This window comes from Pterocles gutturalis, unplaced genomic scaffold (genome assembly GCF_000699245.1).
Source record: "Pterocles gutturalis isolate BGI_N339 unplaced genomic scaffold, ASM69924v1 scaffold4793, whole genome shotgun sequence".
Classification (NCBI taxonomy): domain Eukaryota; kingdom Metazoa; phylum Chordata; class Aves; order Pterocliformes; family Pteroclidae; genus Pterocles; species Pterocles gutturalis.
This window is the reverse complement of record NW_010120259.1, coordinates 30,397-47,129: the sequence shown is the minus strand read 5'-3', so window position 1 is coordinate 47,129 and position 16,733 is coordinate 30,397. Positions and strand designations below refer to the sequence as shown.

The following is a 16,733-nucleotide window of genomic DNA, read 5'->3' as shown; positions in this document are numbered from 1 at the left end:
TCTCTCTGAGAACTCCCCCTGCATGAATTTTTCTTTGACGTCTCCTAGACAAGTTATTAAACCGTCACCAGGAACACCTGGATTAGTCCAGACTCTCACTCTTCGAAGTGAAACTTGGTCTGTCATCCACTTTGAGGCCCCGCTCCTAGAAGCAGTTTGGTGAGCATTGTACCCATATTATTTTGAATAATATATGTGTGTGTGTGTGTGTGTATGCACATACAAGTAACTGATGTGAAGTGTATTTCTTCACTAGTGATAATTTAGTAGCAACTTATAATATATGGAAATATACACTTGCTGCTATTATGGATTGCTGCCACTACTAAAATATAAATGTACTTTATTTATTACTTATGAGTATACTTGGTTTTCTACTAGTAATTTGTAGCAATCAGTAATACAGAAATTTAGAAAATAAAGCCTCTGTGTCCTTGCATGCTATGGAATTCTACAAACCCACTGTGATGATCTCTGTACACCCACAGGCTGGGTAACCCTTCGAGTTGCGACAAGGAAGCAGAATAGCAGGTAATTCCCATGGAGTTGCCATGGGATTACAGATGGACAGAAGTATCTTAAGGGGATGGAAATACAAGATTTGCCACTTCCAGAATCTGGGAATGCAGAAATAGCTCTTGATGGGCCCCCTGTTACTTTAAAGTCTGTCTCAGGTTTAAGATGAAAATTTCTGCAAAGTGTAGGCACACAACCACAGAAAAACACTACTACAGAGCTTTTGATACCTCCTCTGTCAGCCACTCCTTCTTCTACATTTAGAAGTATCAGTCTTCAGTCACAAAAAGGACCAATATATTCTGGACCTCTTTGAATGATGGAGAGGAGATAAGGTCTCAAACGCTCTAAAGGTGTCCTTCTGTCTGTCTAGTACAACACTCAAGGCAACATGGATTATTCATAAAACTGAACAGATGGGACTAGTCAAGCTATTGCTGTATTTCAGGTAAATACACTGGCATTCTAAATAAAAAATATTTCGTTTTTAGACAAGAAGCTTTTTTCTGTAACTATCACAGACTGTTTCTGCTAGACTGTGGAGATATGTCCCAGGGATGCAAATGGAAATAGGTCATTAAATCAATAGATGGTACATACTCCAGGTATTGAGATATTATTACTACATCTATACTCAATACTTGCCTGTGAAATTAATTCTGGTGCTAAAAATTAAATTCATTCCTCTAACAAAACAACCAGATACAAGTCAAAACTTCATTCAGTGGCGCTGCTAGTAATGACACGTTGATGTAAGGACTGATGTGCAATTTGTGCACTGTCAGCAGACATCACTCATGCTTACTGAAACAAGGAATCATGTGATCAAAATCATGCTCATCTTTGCAACTGGCCCAGGTGAAAAGTCAGTGCACGCAGTCGGCACAGGGAAGACAGTATGCAGAAGACATCCTTTACTTCTGGATCCCTAACTGTCATAGTGCCTTGCTTCCCCCTGCCCCATAGATACGTAACCTAGGTGTTGGTTTTGACCGCCAAGAGACAGCTGCGGTTTTTCTATTTGTTACAGTTCCAGGTGACAGAATACAAGAATGGGCAAGAACACCACACAATTCCTTTCCTGACAGTATGGGGAGCCCTAAGCAGCAGAGGGTCTGAACAGCTCTTCACTTCTTGAGCTTAAGGTACCACAGCAGTCCTGACATCTGAGCAGAGTATCTACTGGAGGCAACCTACACTCTACACAAGTTATCAAGACACTGTTTGAACCACAGAGATTAGTGCTACATTTTAGCATTTTAACTGTCAGCTGTTTAAGGATTGCTTTCAGTATGCTCAGCTGCCAGTTAGACTGAGAACTACTTCCTTGCTATGAACAAAGTATAATTAGCATATTGTATAAATCTACTACTTGTTTTTTCACAGGCACAGCTATGATCACTGTAAAAAGAGAATACCATAAAAGGCAACTCTACCAAGCATTCCTACAAGTCTTACTTCTGTAACATCCTTCTCCCAAAGACCATCCTATCTGATGTTGACACTGCTGGACTCTACTTGTACAGGAGTCTTACCTAGCTTGTACTGGAAGGTGGCAAGGAATTGGTTTTCATTTTTTCTGAGAAAAACTCTGAACACCTGGAAACTCTTAACTCAATAATTTAATTGCTATAGATTACTTCTCTCAAGGTACATGGTCCTATGCATACAAATGGTGTTAACGTTTTGTAGCCAAAATTTCTCCTGCTGTGGAGCAAGGGTGACCTCTAGTGCTTCCAACAAGTCACTACCAAGAAAAGGCAAATATTACAGAATAAGAACAAAAAGAGCTATAAACCCCAAATGCTTCATAAAGATGGGTGTTTGGTAAACACCAAAAAACTTAATCCTCCAAAGGTTAAGATTTTAAAGCAATTCTCCCTTCTCCATGAAGTGTTACTGTTTAAATTACAGTTTTAGATTCACACAGAAGTTTAAAAAGATCTATGAAATCAAAGAACAAAACCAGAAAAAAGTAAGAATCCTTCACTGCTACTCCATGAATGCAGTATAAACTTTCCCAGATGTCAAACTAATAGCAATGCACGTTGTGCTACATACTTGCTAACCTTCCATAACAGGAAGTGGAAGAAATGCCTACAGAAAAAAGAAACCATGGCATAAATCTGAAAAATTTAAAGTATGTCCTCTACAATATATAATAACAAGATTAATTGCAAGCAGTCATTAAGAGACATTCAAAAATATAAAACTTTGTCGCATTTTTTTTTTCACTGTGGTGATCCTTCCTTATGTTTCACATTATTATTGCTATAGCTACAGGCAACTACTTCTCTAATTTCATCCAACCTATACATTTTCAGCCTGTCTCTCCAGTATTGCCCCAGATTTTTATTTTTTGATCTTTTTGCTTCTTTAGCTAAGCTCAAGGGAAACATAATAATATGACAGGAAGGAAAACAATGATCACTTTCCACAGGCACAAATACAAGTAATCATTCTAAGAAAAAAAAAAAAGAGCTTCCTCTACATACAAATCCCTTCCCCATCCTGTGCCAAAGTAAGCAATGGACCTACACGAATACTCAGAACAGAGACAGCATACATGGATACAATTTAAACAGATTTATGCAACAAGTGAAACTGCATCCAGATTTCTTACGGGTACCTTTATAATTCCAACAGCTTTGACAGAAAATTTTTACTGAAAGCAAAGCATGTGATAAACTCAGCTTCCAAGAAAACTAACTGGCCAATGCTCTAGCGATGCTGCTCAGAAGAGGATGGGTTCCAGTCTAGAGTATTTAAACAAGTCATAATTTTGCAAGTATATTTAAGGTCAAATGCAAAATTTCATTCTATCAGTCAAGGCAAACACAAATTATGTATAACACTTATTGGAATCTTCCCTCCCCCACCCCCAAATATCAAATTTTTAATAAATCACATAGTGCCAGGGCTTTCAGAAATACATTTAAAAGTTCAAGTACTTTCCTATACTGTCTTTTCACATCATTCTTTTAAGTCTGCAGACCAAGGTTGTTTCCAAACTTTGTGCAAAAGTGAAAAATATTAATCCAAAAAGAAGACAACAGGAAAAAATACATGCCTCTGAAAATGTTTTACAATAAAACCAGAAGTGTGATCTTAGTCACGGACACTGCTTTGCCTATAGTATGATCACATATTACAGAGATAAAAGCCACATAACCTGCATACTTTACCTGTACAACTATTAAAAAATGCAAACATTTTTATCTATAAGAGAAATTCATAAAGTATTTTCACAAAAAGACAGCAAGTGTACAACATGCTGTTTACCTTGTAAATTCCAGGACGTTTAGCAGTTCATATCTCTCTTCCTGTCCCAACTGAAGAATTAAAAAAAAAGGTGAATTAATGCAAAAAAACCTCAAGTAAAATAACCAAAACCACCCAAACAACCTTTCAACAGATACATATGATGATGCAGTTATTCAGAAATTATTTATCACAGCAAGAGTAAATACAGCAAATTATAATGTTACTCCAATGTACTTACAGACTCTATGATTACTGAGTCAGGTGTCCTTCCAGTGAACACAAAATGAAGATGCCTGGCTGCTCTGACCAATGCTCCTTCATCTGCAAAAAGTTAATTAGTTATTTTGCAGATGTACCAGAAAACTGCAAGTTTACCCCATGATTTAACAGACCCAGCTTTTCTACTTTTGACTTCCTTTTTCCTTAATAGATTTTTAAGATTAGATGTGGTGCTGGAAAGAACTCTGTCTCTCCTGTTAAAACTGATGAAACTAGTTTACAGTAAGATAAAATAAGCCCCCAAAGGAACATGCCTCTCAGCTCAGTAACAAGAACATCCTCTTCAAAGCACCTAGGCAAGCGCCGTGCTCAGTATGGCACTGGACAAGGTATATTTCTTCTAAAACAGAACTCATACAAAAAGAAAAGAGTGCTAAGTCATTCCTGTAAATAATAGATAACTTCAATGTCTACATTCAGGAAACATTTCAAGCAGCAATCCAGTCTCCCATAGGCATCAGGTCTCTCCAAATGTCTCACTATGTCAGAATGAAATTTGCTTGCAATGCCCAATAAAATATTGCCACGGCACAGTTAGCTTTATTTATGGCCCTACCTCTGCCCCTGCCTTCCAATTGTCGGACAGAATTTACAGAGATAGCCACCTAGGAGCTGGGGCAGACAGGGAAGAAGAAGGCTGGAGACTTTCTGCACATCATGACATTTCTCCCATCATAACTTGTTATAATGCATTAGCTCAGCAGAGCTGAGCATATTTTAATCATTTTGCCTTGCTTCATCATCTCCTTAATTAAGAAATTGTCTATGAACCACAGTAAGCCTGAATGAGATCTTTTGCTCTACAATCTTCTTCTCTATCTAGTAGAACTTACCACAGCTTTTGTCATTTTAAAAACATTTCTTTTTCATTTTTGATTACAAACATAGTATTTGTTCTAAATCAATACCATGGTTATCAAGTACAGAAGAGGCTCATAAGCAATTTTGTCTCTTGTTTTGATTTCTATTTGCATTTGAGCAGTTCCTTCAGACTTCCCAGCAAACTGACAACATCTTTGAAGTACTGTATGGTTAATCATCCTTTGCCCTTACATAATCCACATGACATCCATATGTATTTTCTAAACCAAATTAGAAAAGTCTAAATCTCCTTTTGACAAAACTGATTTTAACTGACACCAATTATTTTTCTGAGGGATATATTTTCTTTTTTAATTTTGGAAGACACTTCAAAAACAATAAACTTTGCACAAAATTTGTGTGTTGAGTTTATAGATAACTTTACTATACATTCATTCAATTACTGAGTCTCACCTGGAGATGCTGCTTGATATATAATTTTATCACCTTCTCTTTCTGGAACTGCTGTATGACACACTGCCATCATTGTCAAAAACTCACATATTATAGGTGCAGTTGGCTAAAAAAAAAAAGATGTCAGAATGCGATTAATCACTTAAACAATAACTAACTGAAATGTAAAAATAGATATGGACCAACAATGGACAAGAAAAATTAAATGAAAGATTTTTCTTCTCTTCTTTAAATACTATCAACAGTTGAACACACAGATGTTATTGGTACACCAATTTCAGCATGCAGAATAACTTCTCCCTGTTGTACTTTGATACAGGCTATTAGATAGAATTTAGTGGCATTTGCTATCATAACAATCAAATGTTATGACGTGCTTCAGAGTTGCACTTTGGTGTCTAGCATTTAAGACTGCCCCATTTGTAAGACAGGGTCTGCCAGTCACCCTGAAATTATTCTCCCAGGAACACAGACTTTAAGGAAAGAGAGAACAAACACTATTTAAGATAGGTTTTCTTGGTTATGACTAGGAAAAAACATCACTTGTACAAATGACAAACAGAAAGTGGTAATGATGTTACTGTTTCTTAGTCAAATTGTAAACTAAGCTATTAACTTTCTGTGAAATTTATTGTCTCTTTGGGGCAAATACCAGCCTCTAGAACACCTGTTTCATTTCATCATGTGAAGTGATGATCTAACCTCATGTACACAAAAACAATGTAAGTGGTTGATTCCTGACTCTTGTCTAAGCCTGGGGACAGAAACACTAAGTCACGTCAGAATGGGAGTTAACTTGACTGATCCTCAAAACTTTGAAAGATGTAATAATATCATATGATCAGCATCACTAATGTTAAAACAGCCACAGTATGAACAACATAAAACTATTGTATTTCAGACTCATAACATCTTAATCACGCCATAAAAAAAAAAAGGGGAAAAAAAAGGGCTGGATCTAATTATCACGTATCAGCAACAAACAATTATAAAAGCATTCATGAGGGCATGCTGGATTTGTGTAAATACGTAATATATTTCTTTTCATTCAAAAGATATCACCTTTTGACTTACTGAAAGCAATGCTTTAATTTCACAAAACAATGCTAATTGTTTCTATATGACTTACATGATTGCTTTGAAGATTCTCCAGCAATGATGAGTCACTAAATGTTTTTTCTTCTCCATTTTGTGAGCCCTGCCTAGAAATAATTAGCAGAAAAGAGATCATCATTAGCATATTCTTAAGTCATATATGAATCATCCACACTACTGTGCTAAGGTCAAACACAAATTTTGGTTTGCAGCTGTTACAATAAATGCTGCAATCACATACGGTGAGAAAAAGTAGCAAAGAGGTACTTGTTTCGTATCCCTGAAGTTTATCTAATTTTAAGAAACCTTGATTTATATAAACACACTTAAATCCAGGGAAGTTTCTCTCCTTACTTCAGGTAATGCAGGATGAAGTAAAAATAAATCTATAATGTAAGACTGTAGCTTCTTGTCTTCTGATCTCTAGAACGAGATTATTGAAGGGACTCAGAACAAGATATGGGCTGAAGAGATCATATTTCTTCCAGAAACTAGCAGTTTTGGAATAGGTTTCGAAAAGAATAGGTTTGCAGAAAAGAAAGTCCAGTATGTAAAAAGGGTAACCAAACTGAGCTCAGACTCAGGGAAGTCTTCTAGGAGAGGGTTTGTTTTCTATTACTCAAGATCAAAAAGGAACCCAATAAACTGATGGATAAAGAAGACACAGCAACAAGTGAAGCAGGAAGGGACTGAAGAGATGCAAGGTGGAGATAGTATATGACTTTATTTCTCCAGAACTAACATCTCTCAAATTGCACAAATCTTCTGATTGAAGCTGAGAGCTCAAAAATGTAGATATTTCTACACAGACTTGTCACTGCAGCTGAATGAGTATTAAGACAATCCAGTTGAGTTTGTATCTCAGTGAAACAAAGCAGTCCTGAAGTAAACCTAGTTGGAGGAAAGTATTCTTTTTTCATGTACTTTGGATCTTGCCTTGGCTCACATAATCACAGAAGAGAGGGAGCACATTCAGTGATTTAAACTGAAGGATAAGCCATATACATCTATGGCAGTCTAAAGATTCTCTATGAAAACCAAAAGTGAGCTGTTTTAGTCCTGCACTACCTGTGAAGGAACATAAAATGGCAGTACCTCCTCTACACAGCCACTCAAGGACTTCTTCTAAAAACCTATTATTAAAGTGAAAAATCTGAAGTGTCTTCATTCACCAAGACTTTTTTTTAAATGCAAAGCAAACAGATCTTGAAGTGCCAAACGTTAACAACTTCAGATAAATTAAATTCGTTTAGAGTCTAAGGGTTAGGCTCTGTTTACTTAAAGCTTTCTAACAGAAGGACTTCAAGATATTTTCCAGATTCCAGTGCTAAAAAAAGGAAAAATATTTGCATGTATATGTTCTGTCAAACTGGAAAACAAATCTCTCTAATTAAAAAAAGACTTAAAAGATTCGGAATTCAGTACATTAGTCATTTTAGGACTCGAAATGCTACTGTAATAAACAGATTCTAATCATTACAACAGATTTACACACAAAACATTTTCTTAAGTATCAAGTATTTACAAGATGTTCATCACTTATAAAAAGTACTTTCTTTTTTTCAACTACTGTTCATCAGGCATAAGTTTATTAATAATTTCAGATGTGCTTATACAGATTTTGATGTGTATTAGTCAAAACCAGTCTTATTTCATAAATACCTTACAAGCAAGCATGCTAAATTTAATGTAAGCATTGCATTATTTTAATGAAACCACTCACTTGTGCACAGCTAATCACACTTGTACATCTTTGTAAGAAACACCTTGCTGCTACATCAAATGAGGATATTCAGGTCAGGTAAAATTTTGGGGTATGCAGGTGTATGTCGGGATTTTTCAGTTTTAATCTAAATAAAGAATTATCAATTCTAATCTAGCAAAGCAAACTTTTTTCCTTGATACTTCTTAAAGGTGACAACACATTACAGCTTTGTGTGACGTATCTTACTGTGACTTTCAACAAATACAACCATGATAATTTAAATTACGTTTTTTCCCCTGATCTATCTGACCTTATTTTGAACAATACTGCAAATATGATGAAGAAGTACAAGGCATCATGCAGATGGCAGCAGAAAGAAAGCCAGGACTTAAGTCTTTCCTGAGGTACCCATTATGACATTAATGTTGGCCCCAAGTGTATTTGAGTGCTCTAATGTCAGTTTCAATGAAGAACTAGGTAGTTTTACAATATTAAATAGAATATTACACTATCTGTAGAAAGTAAAATATTAACAATAACTTATTACATATTTTCACTCTCAAATATGGACTTTTTTTTTTTTTCAAACATGTTAGAGGTTATTACTAACCTATTATTATGTAACAGTAGAAAAGTGTGATCAAAGCTACCATAATACCAACTATCTCACAAATAAGTGACAAAATGACAAAACTTTCTCACAAATAAGCAATTCTGAATGGTACAGGATTATTAGTAGAATAACTGTACTATACCTAAGTGACCCTATTAGCAGTTCTATACCAGAGTCCACAATCTAACTGTAGAATTCTGATGGCAGACATTTGTGTAAGATTCTGTCAGTCTGCATCAATTTGAAGTTAAAACAATCACATCTAGCTCTGTTTCTAAAAATCTTGCTCACTGGTTTTAAGATTGAATCTTCAACAAACACCACATTCTAAATGATTTTTAGAGCTTACCAATCATCTGAAGGAACACTAAAATCCTCAGGCTCAGGGCAATGGCTGCATAAGAAGCAAGATAAGAACAGAAACAGGGACAGGAAAAAGAATCAAAAAGGCTAAAAAAATGGATCATGTATAAACAAGTAGTTAATGAAATTAAATTACTAAAAAAGTTTTAAAGGTACTTAACCAAGTATTTTGCTAGTACCTAGATAACAATAAAATACTGCAAAAATATCACATTTCCCTTGAGGCTTCATAAACTATAAATTATTTTTTTTTTCAATTGAAAGCTTGTCTACTTACTAACTTATACCAGCAGATATAAAGGCATTTGCCCTCTTTGCAAATCTTGCTTTATATTTCAGTACATATACATTGTTACAGTTTCTCATTAAACAAAAGGTAGTTTTTAAATTATCAGACACCATGCTAATGCAGTTTGTCTGGCTGAGTTCACAAGATGCTGATGAACCAAGCTAGCCATAGCACATGAAGGACTCTGCCGTGTTATGACACAGTTTTGAATATACGACAATTTATAACACTTAAAAAGAAGCAGCATGTGAGATGGAACCTTCACTTTTACCCTTTTCTGTGTTCCCAACTTCTTATTTGCACCACTACAGAAAGACAGAGTGACTCTGTTCTCTGAGTAGCTATGAGAGATGCTGTAATGGCTATTCACTGTAAAAAGAAACTTTGCTTTCTAAACAGTGATGTTAATCTGAAAACTGGTCTATGTATTTTCAAAATGGGGTGGATGGGAGCAGGAAACCACAGCAAGGAAAAAATCAGGTAATTTCTTCTAAATATACATTAACAAGGCTTCATAAAGGAGAAATTTCAGAATTTGTCCTGTAACAACATTGAGCCCTATATATATATATATATACACACACACACACACACACACATTTATATACATCTTTGAAATATCAGGATTCGAACTGTATTTTATTACAACTGTTAATTAAAAAAATCATCAGTATGGTTAATGCATTAAGGATCTAAGTTTTTTCAAAACAGAAAGCCTAGATTAGATTCCTGAAAATTAGGATTTTCAAAGGGATCCAAATGATAAAGCCACAAGCACCAAATCATCATCTTTAGCACAAGCCCCAACACTTAATTTCATAACCTCTGCCTGATTGCTGCCCAGTTCTAGAGGTGTCTAATTATCTGCTACTGAATGCTCCAAGATTGGCCCAGGTCCAGCATCTCACATACTGGTAAGACACACTGGAATTTACAATTTAAGTGCTTCTGCTCTATTTATTGCTCTAATAAATTTTTTTCAAGTAAACAGCCTTAGAAGTTTGAAGCTTCTACAAACTCTGTTGAAGGAGTTGGCTGCAACTGCTGACAAAGGAATAGTAAAATGCTTTGTTTGCATTTGGAGAGATTTCTTAATAACAACATTGATATTTGGAGTTATTCCACTATAACAGTATTCATAAAAGCCACTTCAAATTCTTGTTCATTCTGCATATTATGTAGTGCAAGAGCATGTTCCTACACAAAATATGACAAATGGATGACACAGGTTTTTGCAAGTATGAGGGAAGACTTTTTTTTTTTTAAATAACAACATTAAACAGACTGAGCAATAGATAGAAAAAACATGGATACTGAATGTGTTACAGCTGTAAGCCTTTGGTATCTAAACTTCATTCTTGTTTCTCTTTGCAAAAAGAGATGTCATGACTGAAGTGATGATATCTCTTGTAAGTAATATTTCATAGTCACAAACAAACTTGACTCCGAGTTGTATATATTGCCAGGTATAAGTTCATTTTAACTGTAGAATTAATGCATAGGTACATATGCACAGGCAGAGAAAAGAAAGGTTGACAGATTAAGAAAAGTGTATATATAAAAATACCTACCCATAGGCAACTCCTGCTACAGTACACTTCTTAAATTGCATGACATTGCATGTCAGGGTACCCGTTTTGTCAGAAAATATATATTTGACCTGAATGAGATAAAATTAATTTTAGATTAACAATCAACAGTTGTTTATATACCTAGTACAATTCATGACTATCAACACACCAAATATTTTTACCAGTTCTGCAGTCTTCATAGTTTATAGGAAAAAAAATACAATACATAAACATGGCAGATACACAGGCTTGATACCCATTTCTAAAAAAGCATTTAACTGAGATGTCAGAAAGCTTAAGCTTCCGTCGTATAGTTAACTATTACTCATTCTACGTATTGTTGAAATGCAAGAAACTAGTGAAGACCAATGACTTTGTTAGTAAAATATTCCATTTCTGACAGAAAGCAACACAGTAAAAGAAAGGTATTTATGTACATTTCTAAACATCTCTTTATGACATAGAAATATTTTCTTAAACCAACACTAGTAAAAAAACCAACAACTCAGAAATGCAAAGCTGCAGGAAAAGAAGAAATATGTTCCTTTCTACCTATTCCAGGTCTCCTATTTCCCTAAAATCATAAACCCTTCCTCTCCAGAAACTACTGCAGTATTTTAAAAATTTAAGCTGAAATACGTGTATCTGTGATATATTTAAATTTAGTTCAAACTTAATCTGAAGAAAATAGTTAATATGTAAAGAAATGAAATGGTCTGTGATGAAACAAAGGCTTTACTAGTCAAAAGTAAACTTCAAGTCATTAAAATTTATTTCTTATTAAAAAAAAATCACAGTATTCTTAATTAGGAAATAATTCCATTATACGTGGAGCTAATAAGACTATGTATTAGTAAAATTTACTCAGCATCTCCTACTTAAAGATTCTGTTTCTGAGGGATTATGACTTAGCCAAATCAGCAGTTAGAAGAAATCTTCCATGCCACCTCAAACTGTATTATTTTTTTTTTTTGTGTGTGGACAGAATCGGAAAGCAGGAATCACAGCTAAGAAAACTCAAAATTTTTTCCCCAACACCAAAGTTTTGCCTTTCTTAAAACCCAAAGATCTCTCGGGGGAAATCTTCTCCATGTGCTGCCCTTGTGTACTTCAGAGAAGAGACTTGCCCTTTTTGTTAGCAGAGAGTCCTTCTGTCTCCTTAAAAATCGCCTCAAATTAAGAATCTGTCAAAAAAGTGAAAGTGGAGAGCCCAAGAAATCTGACCAGATCTTGGTAGTGAAGGAGACTTTGATGAGAAACTTAAGAAATGAAGGCAAGAACTGTTGGAAGTCAAAAAGAGTGAACGTGTCTGGGAATGTGAATAACTAACAGCAGAGAGTGAAAAAGCATTGTGTAAAATGAGACAGAAGGAAAGCCAAGATTCAGAGTCTCTTCCTCACTGAAGACTAAGGAGATTGTACTCCCCTTTAAGGCCAGGAAGAGAATAAAATTTTCTGCTTATCTGCACATACTTAATAAACCCAGTATGCAAAGGCCCTCTCCTCCTCTGTGTAAACCAATGTTAGAACATGTTAACCTGCAACCACTATTTTCCCAAAAGGCAGATCTCTTAAGTATTAGTCCCCAAGACTCGTTTGTTAACATGGCTAAAATTATGCTATTATTTATTGGTCTTGGTAAGCTAAAACCAACTTTTACAGTCCCATGCAATAAACTAAAGAATTAGTTCTGAAAACTTCTAGATTAGAAAATGCAAGAATATGTATACTTGTGCATATAATACAGTTCAATTAAATGAGCATAGATTTTTTTTTCCATAGAATCAATTTACTAATCAGTATAACAGAAAGCATAACATTCAGCACATTTTTAAAGCAAGATTGCATATACAATTGGCTGAAACAGCAAATACAAAGTGTAGTGCTGCTGGAAGCACACCCTGTGTCCCATATACGCTTCTACAAAGTCAGACTTCCATAAATTGAGCAATATATAATGAGTGATCTCTTGTGAAAAGCCTAACTGATTTAATAGTATTAAAAGAGAACTCTAAAGCAAAATGAAGAATTAAGCCCAAATGTCCAGGGCTTAATTCAGCCATGAGGCCTCATTCTATTCACCACTTCCAATCTTCAGTGGCAAAAAAGGAGGGAACCATGATTGAGTCCTAGAGCATACCCACTGTCTCTTCTGAAGAAGGCAAGAGCGTGGGGAAAAAATGACATACTGAACATGCACACTGTCATAGTGCATATACAGAGATTGAATTTTTGTGCCACAGCTTTAATGCTCAGAATTCCTCTGATTTTGTAACTTTAATCACACACTTCAACATTCTTTGATTACCACATGCACATTGATACATAAAACAGTAATGTTCATGTAACACTGGTTTCAAAAATTTGACTCCCACATATTTAAAAAATATCTAACAAAACGAAGAGGACAGAAATAAGTGAAGACTAAGGCAAGAATATAAGCTTTTTTTAAATAAATCCTCACTTTATTTTAATAATTTAGATTGTAAAACCACACGAATCATTTCAATACACCAAGTCGGAACCAGTGACTTTTTCTACCTGTCCAAGTTCTTCATTGAGATTGGAAGTACGAGCCATCGCAGCAGTGTCTGTAGGATCATAGTGCATGTCTATGTCCTACAGATAAAAAAGAAGTATCTATATTTAAAAATGAGTCTTCCATAATGTATTACAAAATCTAGTACATAAAATAGAAAACATAAGTGTAGAAGAGCAGATTGAACATGAGTACAGGTTATCTACTTGTGATTATTTCAACATGGGAAGCCACAGACACAATCAGATCACTTCCAAGAGTACCCAGAAGAAATTAACTTCCTCCTTAAAACAAAAATCTATATGATTCTTTAAGATTTTACTCCCAATTATTTCCAGTGCTCTGTATTATCGAAACTGTTATACCCATGCATCTAAAATAGATTTAGCAACAAGCAGAAATACTACATTTTAAGACTTAAAGTCAGTCTTATCTATTTATATTGTATGCACAACCAGTCATTTCTAAATAGCAAGATAAATATACCTTGAGATAAACACATGAAGATAAATTTAAGAGCACACAATACATGTAGGGTACATTGTAAGTGGTTTTTTTTTTACTTGTTAAAAAAATCAGTTTATTTTTAAATACAGTAAAAGATTAAAACATTGTAAAGTATGGCAATGTAGTGCAACAGATCACAGATGACCAACTTCTCTATCCCAACATGATATGCACACACATAAGATATAGTTTAAGATTTAAATGTCCAGAGCCCCAGAATAAGATAAATTAAAGACAGCTAATCCCTCATGGTGTGAAATGGGGGAGGAACAGAAGTTAAAACCATCTTTTGTATTTGTTGTACAAACAGCTGCCAATCTACACATTTAAAACAGGAGAGTCCTTGTTGAATATTTATTTTAGAACACAGAACAAAAAGGAAGAATTTCATTGCATTCTCTTATTTGCCAACAATTTGCTCTATAGCACAAAAGAAATGAAGAAATGAAAACCATTGAACTGCTCACAAAAAGATTTAACTTTTAAAATAAAGCCTACACTTCACCTGCTATTCCACATACCCATTTATCTCTATCTGCATGCCATCGCGTCTCACACACATTAATCTATTCCACACATTTGATCAACAAATCAGATTAAAAGTTTATAATGGTATGATTAATTTACCTTTGGGAAAAATGGAAAAATTGAAGGCATGCTATTAAAATCACTTACATGGCTTTATGGACAATACCTCACCCCCACCCCAAACAGAGTAAACCCTTCTTTTCCCCATTAATTAATTAAGAAAAAAAATTAAAGGATGCCAAAATGATCTTTGTACATTTTGTAAGAGATAATACTAACAGATAGGGGCTTCATACAAAAAAACCCCCATTAAACTGGTGGTGGTGGGAAAATCAGCAAAATACTGAAAAAAACCAAAACATGGGCTACGCTTAGAAAGAAGAAATGAAACTGGACAAAACTCCACTGGACTGCAAAACACTTTCTTCTGATCATTCTGGATGAAATTGGTACCTGGATATTAATAATGAGAAAGTACATAGCACATAAAGACATGTTTGAAAAAAGCAATTTGGTGCAGGCATAAAAACACTAAATAAAACCATTTATTATTACCTTCTCAGATTCCAGTAATAATAAATAAACAAACAGTATACTTAAGTATTCAGCTTAAGAAAAAAGACTGAAAAAATGTGCACATAGATAAGCAATCAATCATTTCACTTACTTGTAAACTACTTATCTTAAAAGTCAATGCATATTGTAAAAATAATATTTACCCAATTTATGAAATATGCCTGGATAAATTTAACAACTTCAAGTGTAACCAACAAACTGATTGGAATAAGATTATTGAAGAGAATGATAAAAGTCAAGAAATTCAATCCAAAGTTACTTGCTCCACCATCTGCCAAAAAACAAATCAAATAAAAAAACTATTAAGATCATACTTAAAAGTATATATATACAGTGTATTCAGAGTATTGCATTAACTGCTGATTTTTAAAATGTTCTGGGCCTTAGAAGAAACTTGAGAATTAATTACAATATCACTTGCCTATAAATATGACCTTCATAACAGTTAAGGATCTGTTATAAAGTGGAGGTCAAATTTTGACATCTTTGCCATCTTCTCCAATTTCTCAAGAACAAACTCACCAGCCATTCCCTCTTTTCCTACATTTTAAAGACCATAACCTGAGAATATTATATATAGCAACCGAATTCTAAACTCTAAATTTTAGAGTTTTATATTTTTAAAGGGGGAAATGTGGAGTGGAACGAATTTTGTCCCCTGTCTACCCTCATACTTTCCTATTCCCCCTCCCCCAGCTCAGCAAAATACTATGAAAAAGGTAAATTCACACCACACGAAGAGATGAAATGAGTTTTATGAAAGTTCTAAAAGAGCTGGAAATGTCACTATTAAAGTATGTAACAAGCAGTTTTATAACACTTTTTCCTTTTAAAGTTTTAGACAACTCTAGTAGCAGCACCTCAGAGAGCATGCAAATGGAAAATAGCAGTCTGCTCTCCAGTACAGTGAAAGGGTAAAAGATGTAGCCTGCCTGTCTGTATTCAAAGGATCTCTCAAAAAACCCATGCATCAGACAGGTTTCCACTGCCTATGGAATGTGGAGCTGGTTGCTACTCTAAGATCCAAGAGAGCAGGTTTTTGATACTTTTGTTAATACCAATTCTGGCATCAAATGAAGTCTAAAAGACCAGAGAGCTAATATTCACCATGACATTGATATTCTTGATAATGACTACTGAAATTAAATGAAGCCTGATACCCATTGCCACCTGTAAATAAAATAAAATTCAGATATTCTTTCTTAATATTACCACCTTTTAAATTATCCACAGGCAATAAATTGTTCTAACTAAACACTAACAACATTCAGAAAGAAGGGGCTCTGCTGGGAACCTGTTTCACCACCACATAAAAATTAAATACTAAAGGGAAAGGGGAATAAATTGCCTCTTATATATTAAAAGCACCTGATACAGTAACAACTATAAGCTCAACGTAGCCTTAACGGGTATACCTTACAAAACTGAACACAATTTCATTTAACCGTGGGGCGAACATCAGGAAATAAACTGACAAAGATAATCACTTGAAGAAAACACAAAATATCAGTGGCTGCTATTTCATGTTTTTTTCCCAGGAATTTACAAAAAAAAAAAAAAAAGAAAAAAAAGCTTCTGAACTACTGTGCTAACCACCATCTTCTGAAAACTTCT

The 16,733-nt window shown here is 34.6% G+C and overlaps 1 protein-coding gene across 2 annotated transcripts in view; it reads right to left on the bottom strand.

Moving 5' to 3' along the window:
• The window catches only part of ATP8A1 (ATPase, aminophospholipid transporter (APLT), class I, type 8A, member 1), a 94,054-nt gene that overhangs the window by 53,386 nt on the left and 23,935 nt on the right, over positions 1-16,733 (bottom strand). For both annotated transcript variants that reach the window (XM_010076823.1, XM_010076824.1), the window contains exons 11-18: positions 15,263-15,390; positions 13,511-13,588; positions 10,971-11,059; positions 9,097-9,141; positions 6,464-6,536; positions 5,335-5,440; positions 4,019-4,101; positions 3,799-3,848 (exon numbers count right to left, since the gene is read on the bottom strand). In XM_010076823.1, coding sequence (XP_010075125.1) covers positions 3,799-3,848; positions 4,019-4,101; positions 5,335-5,440; positions 6,464-6,536; positions 9,097-9,141; positions 10,971-11,059; positions 13,511-13,588; positions 15,263-15,390 — 652 coding nt within the window. The remainder of the gene's footprint in view (positions 1-3,798; positions 3,849-4,018; positions 4,102-5,334; positions 5,441-6,463; positions 6,537-9,096; positions 9,142-10,970; positions 11,060-13,510; positions 13,589-15,262; positions 15,391-16,733) is intronic.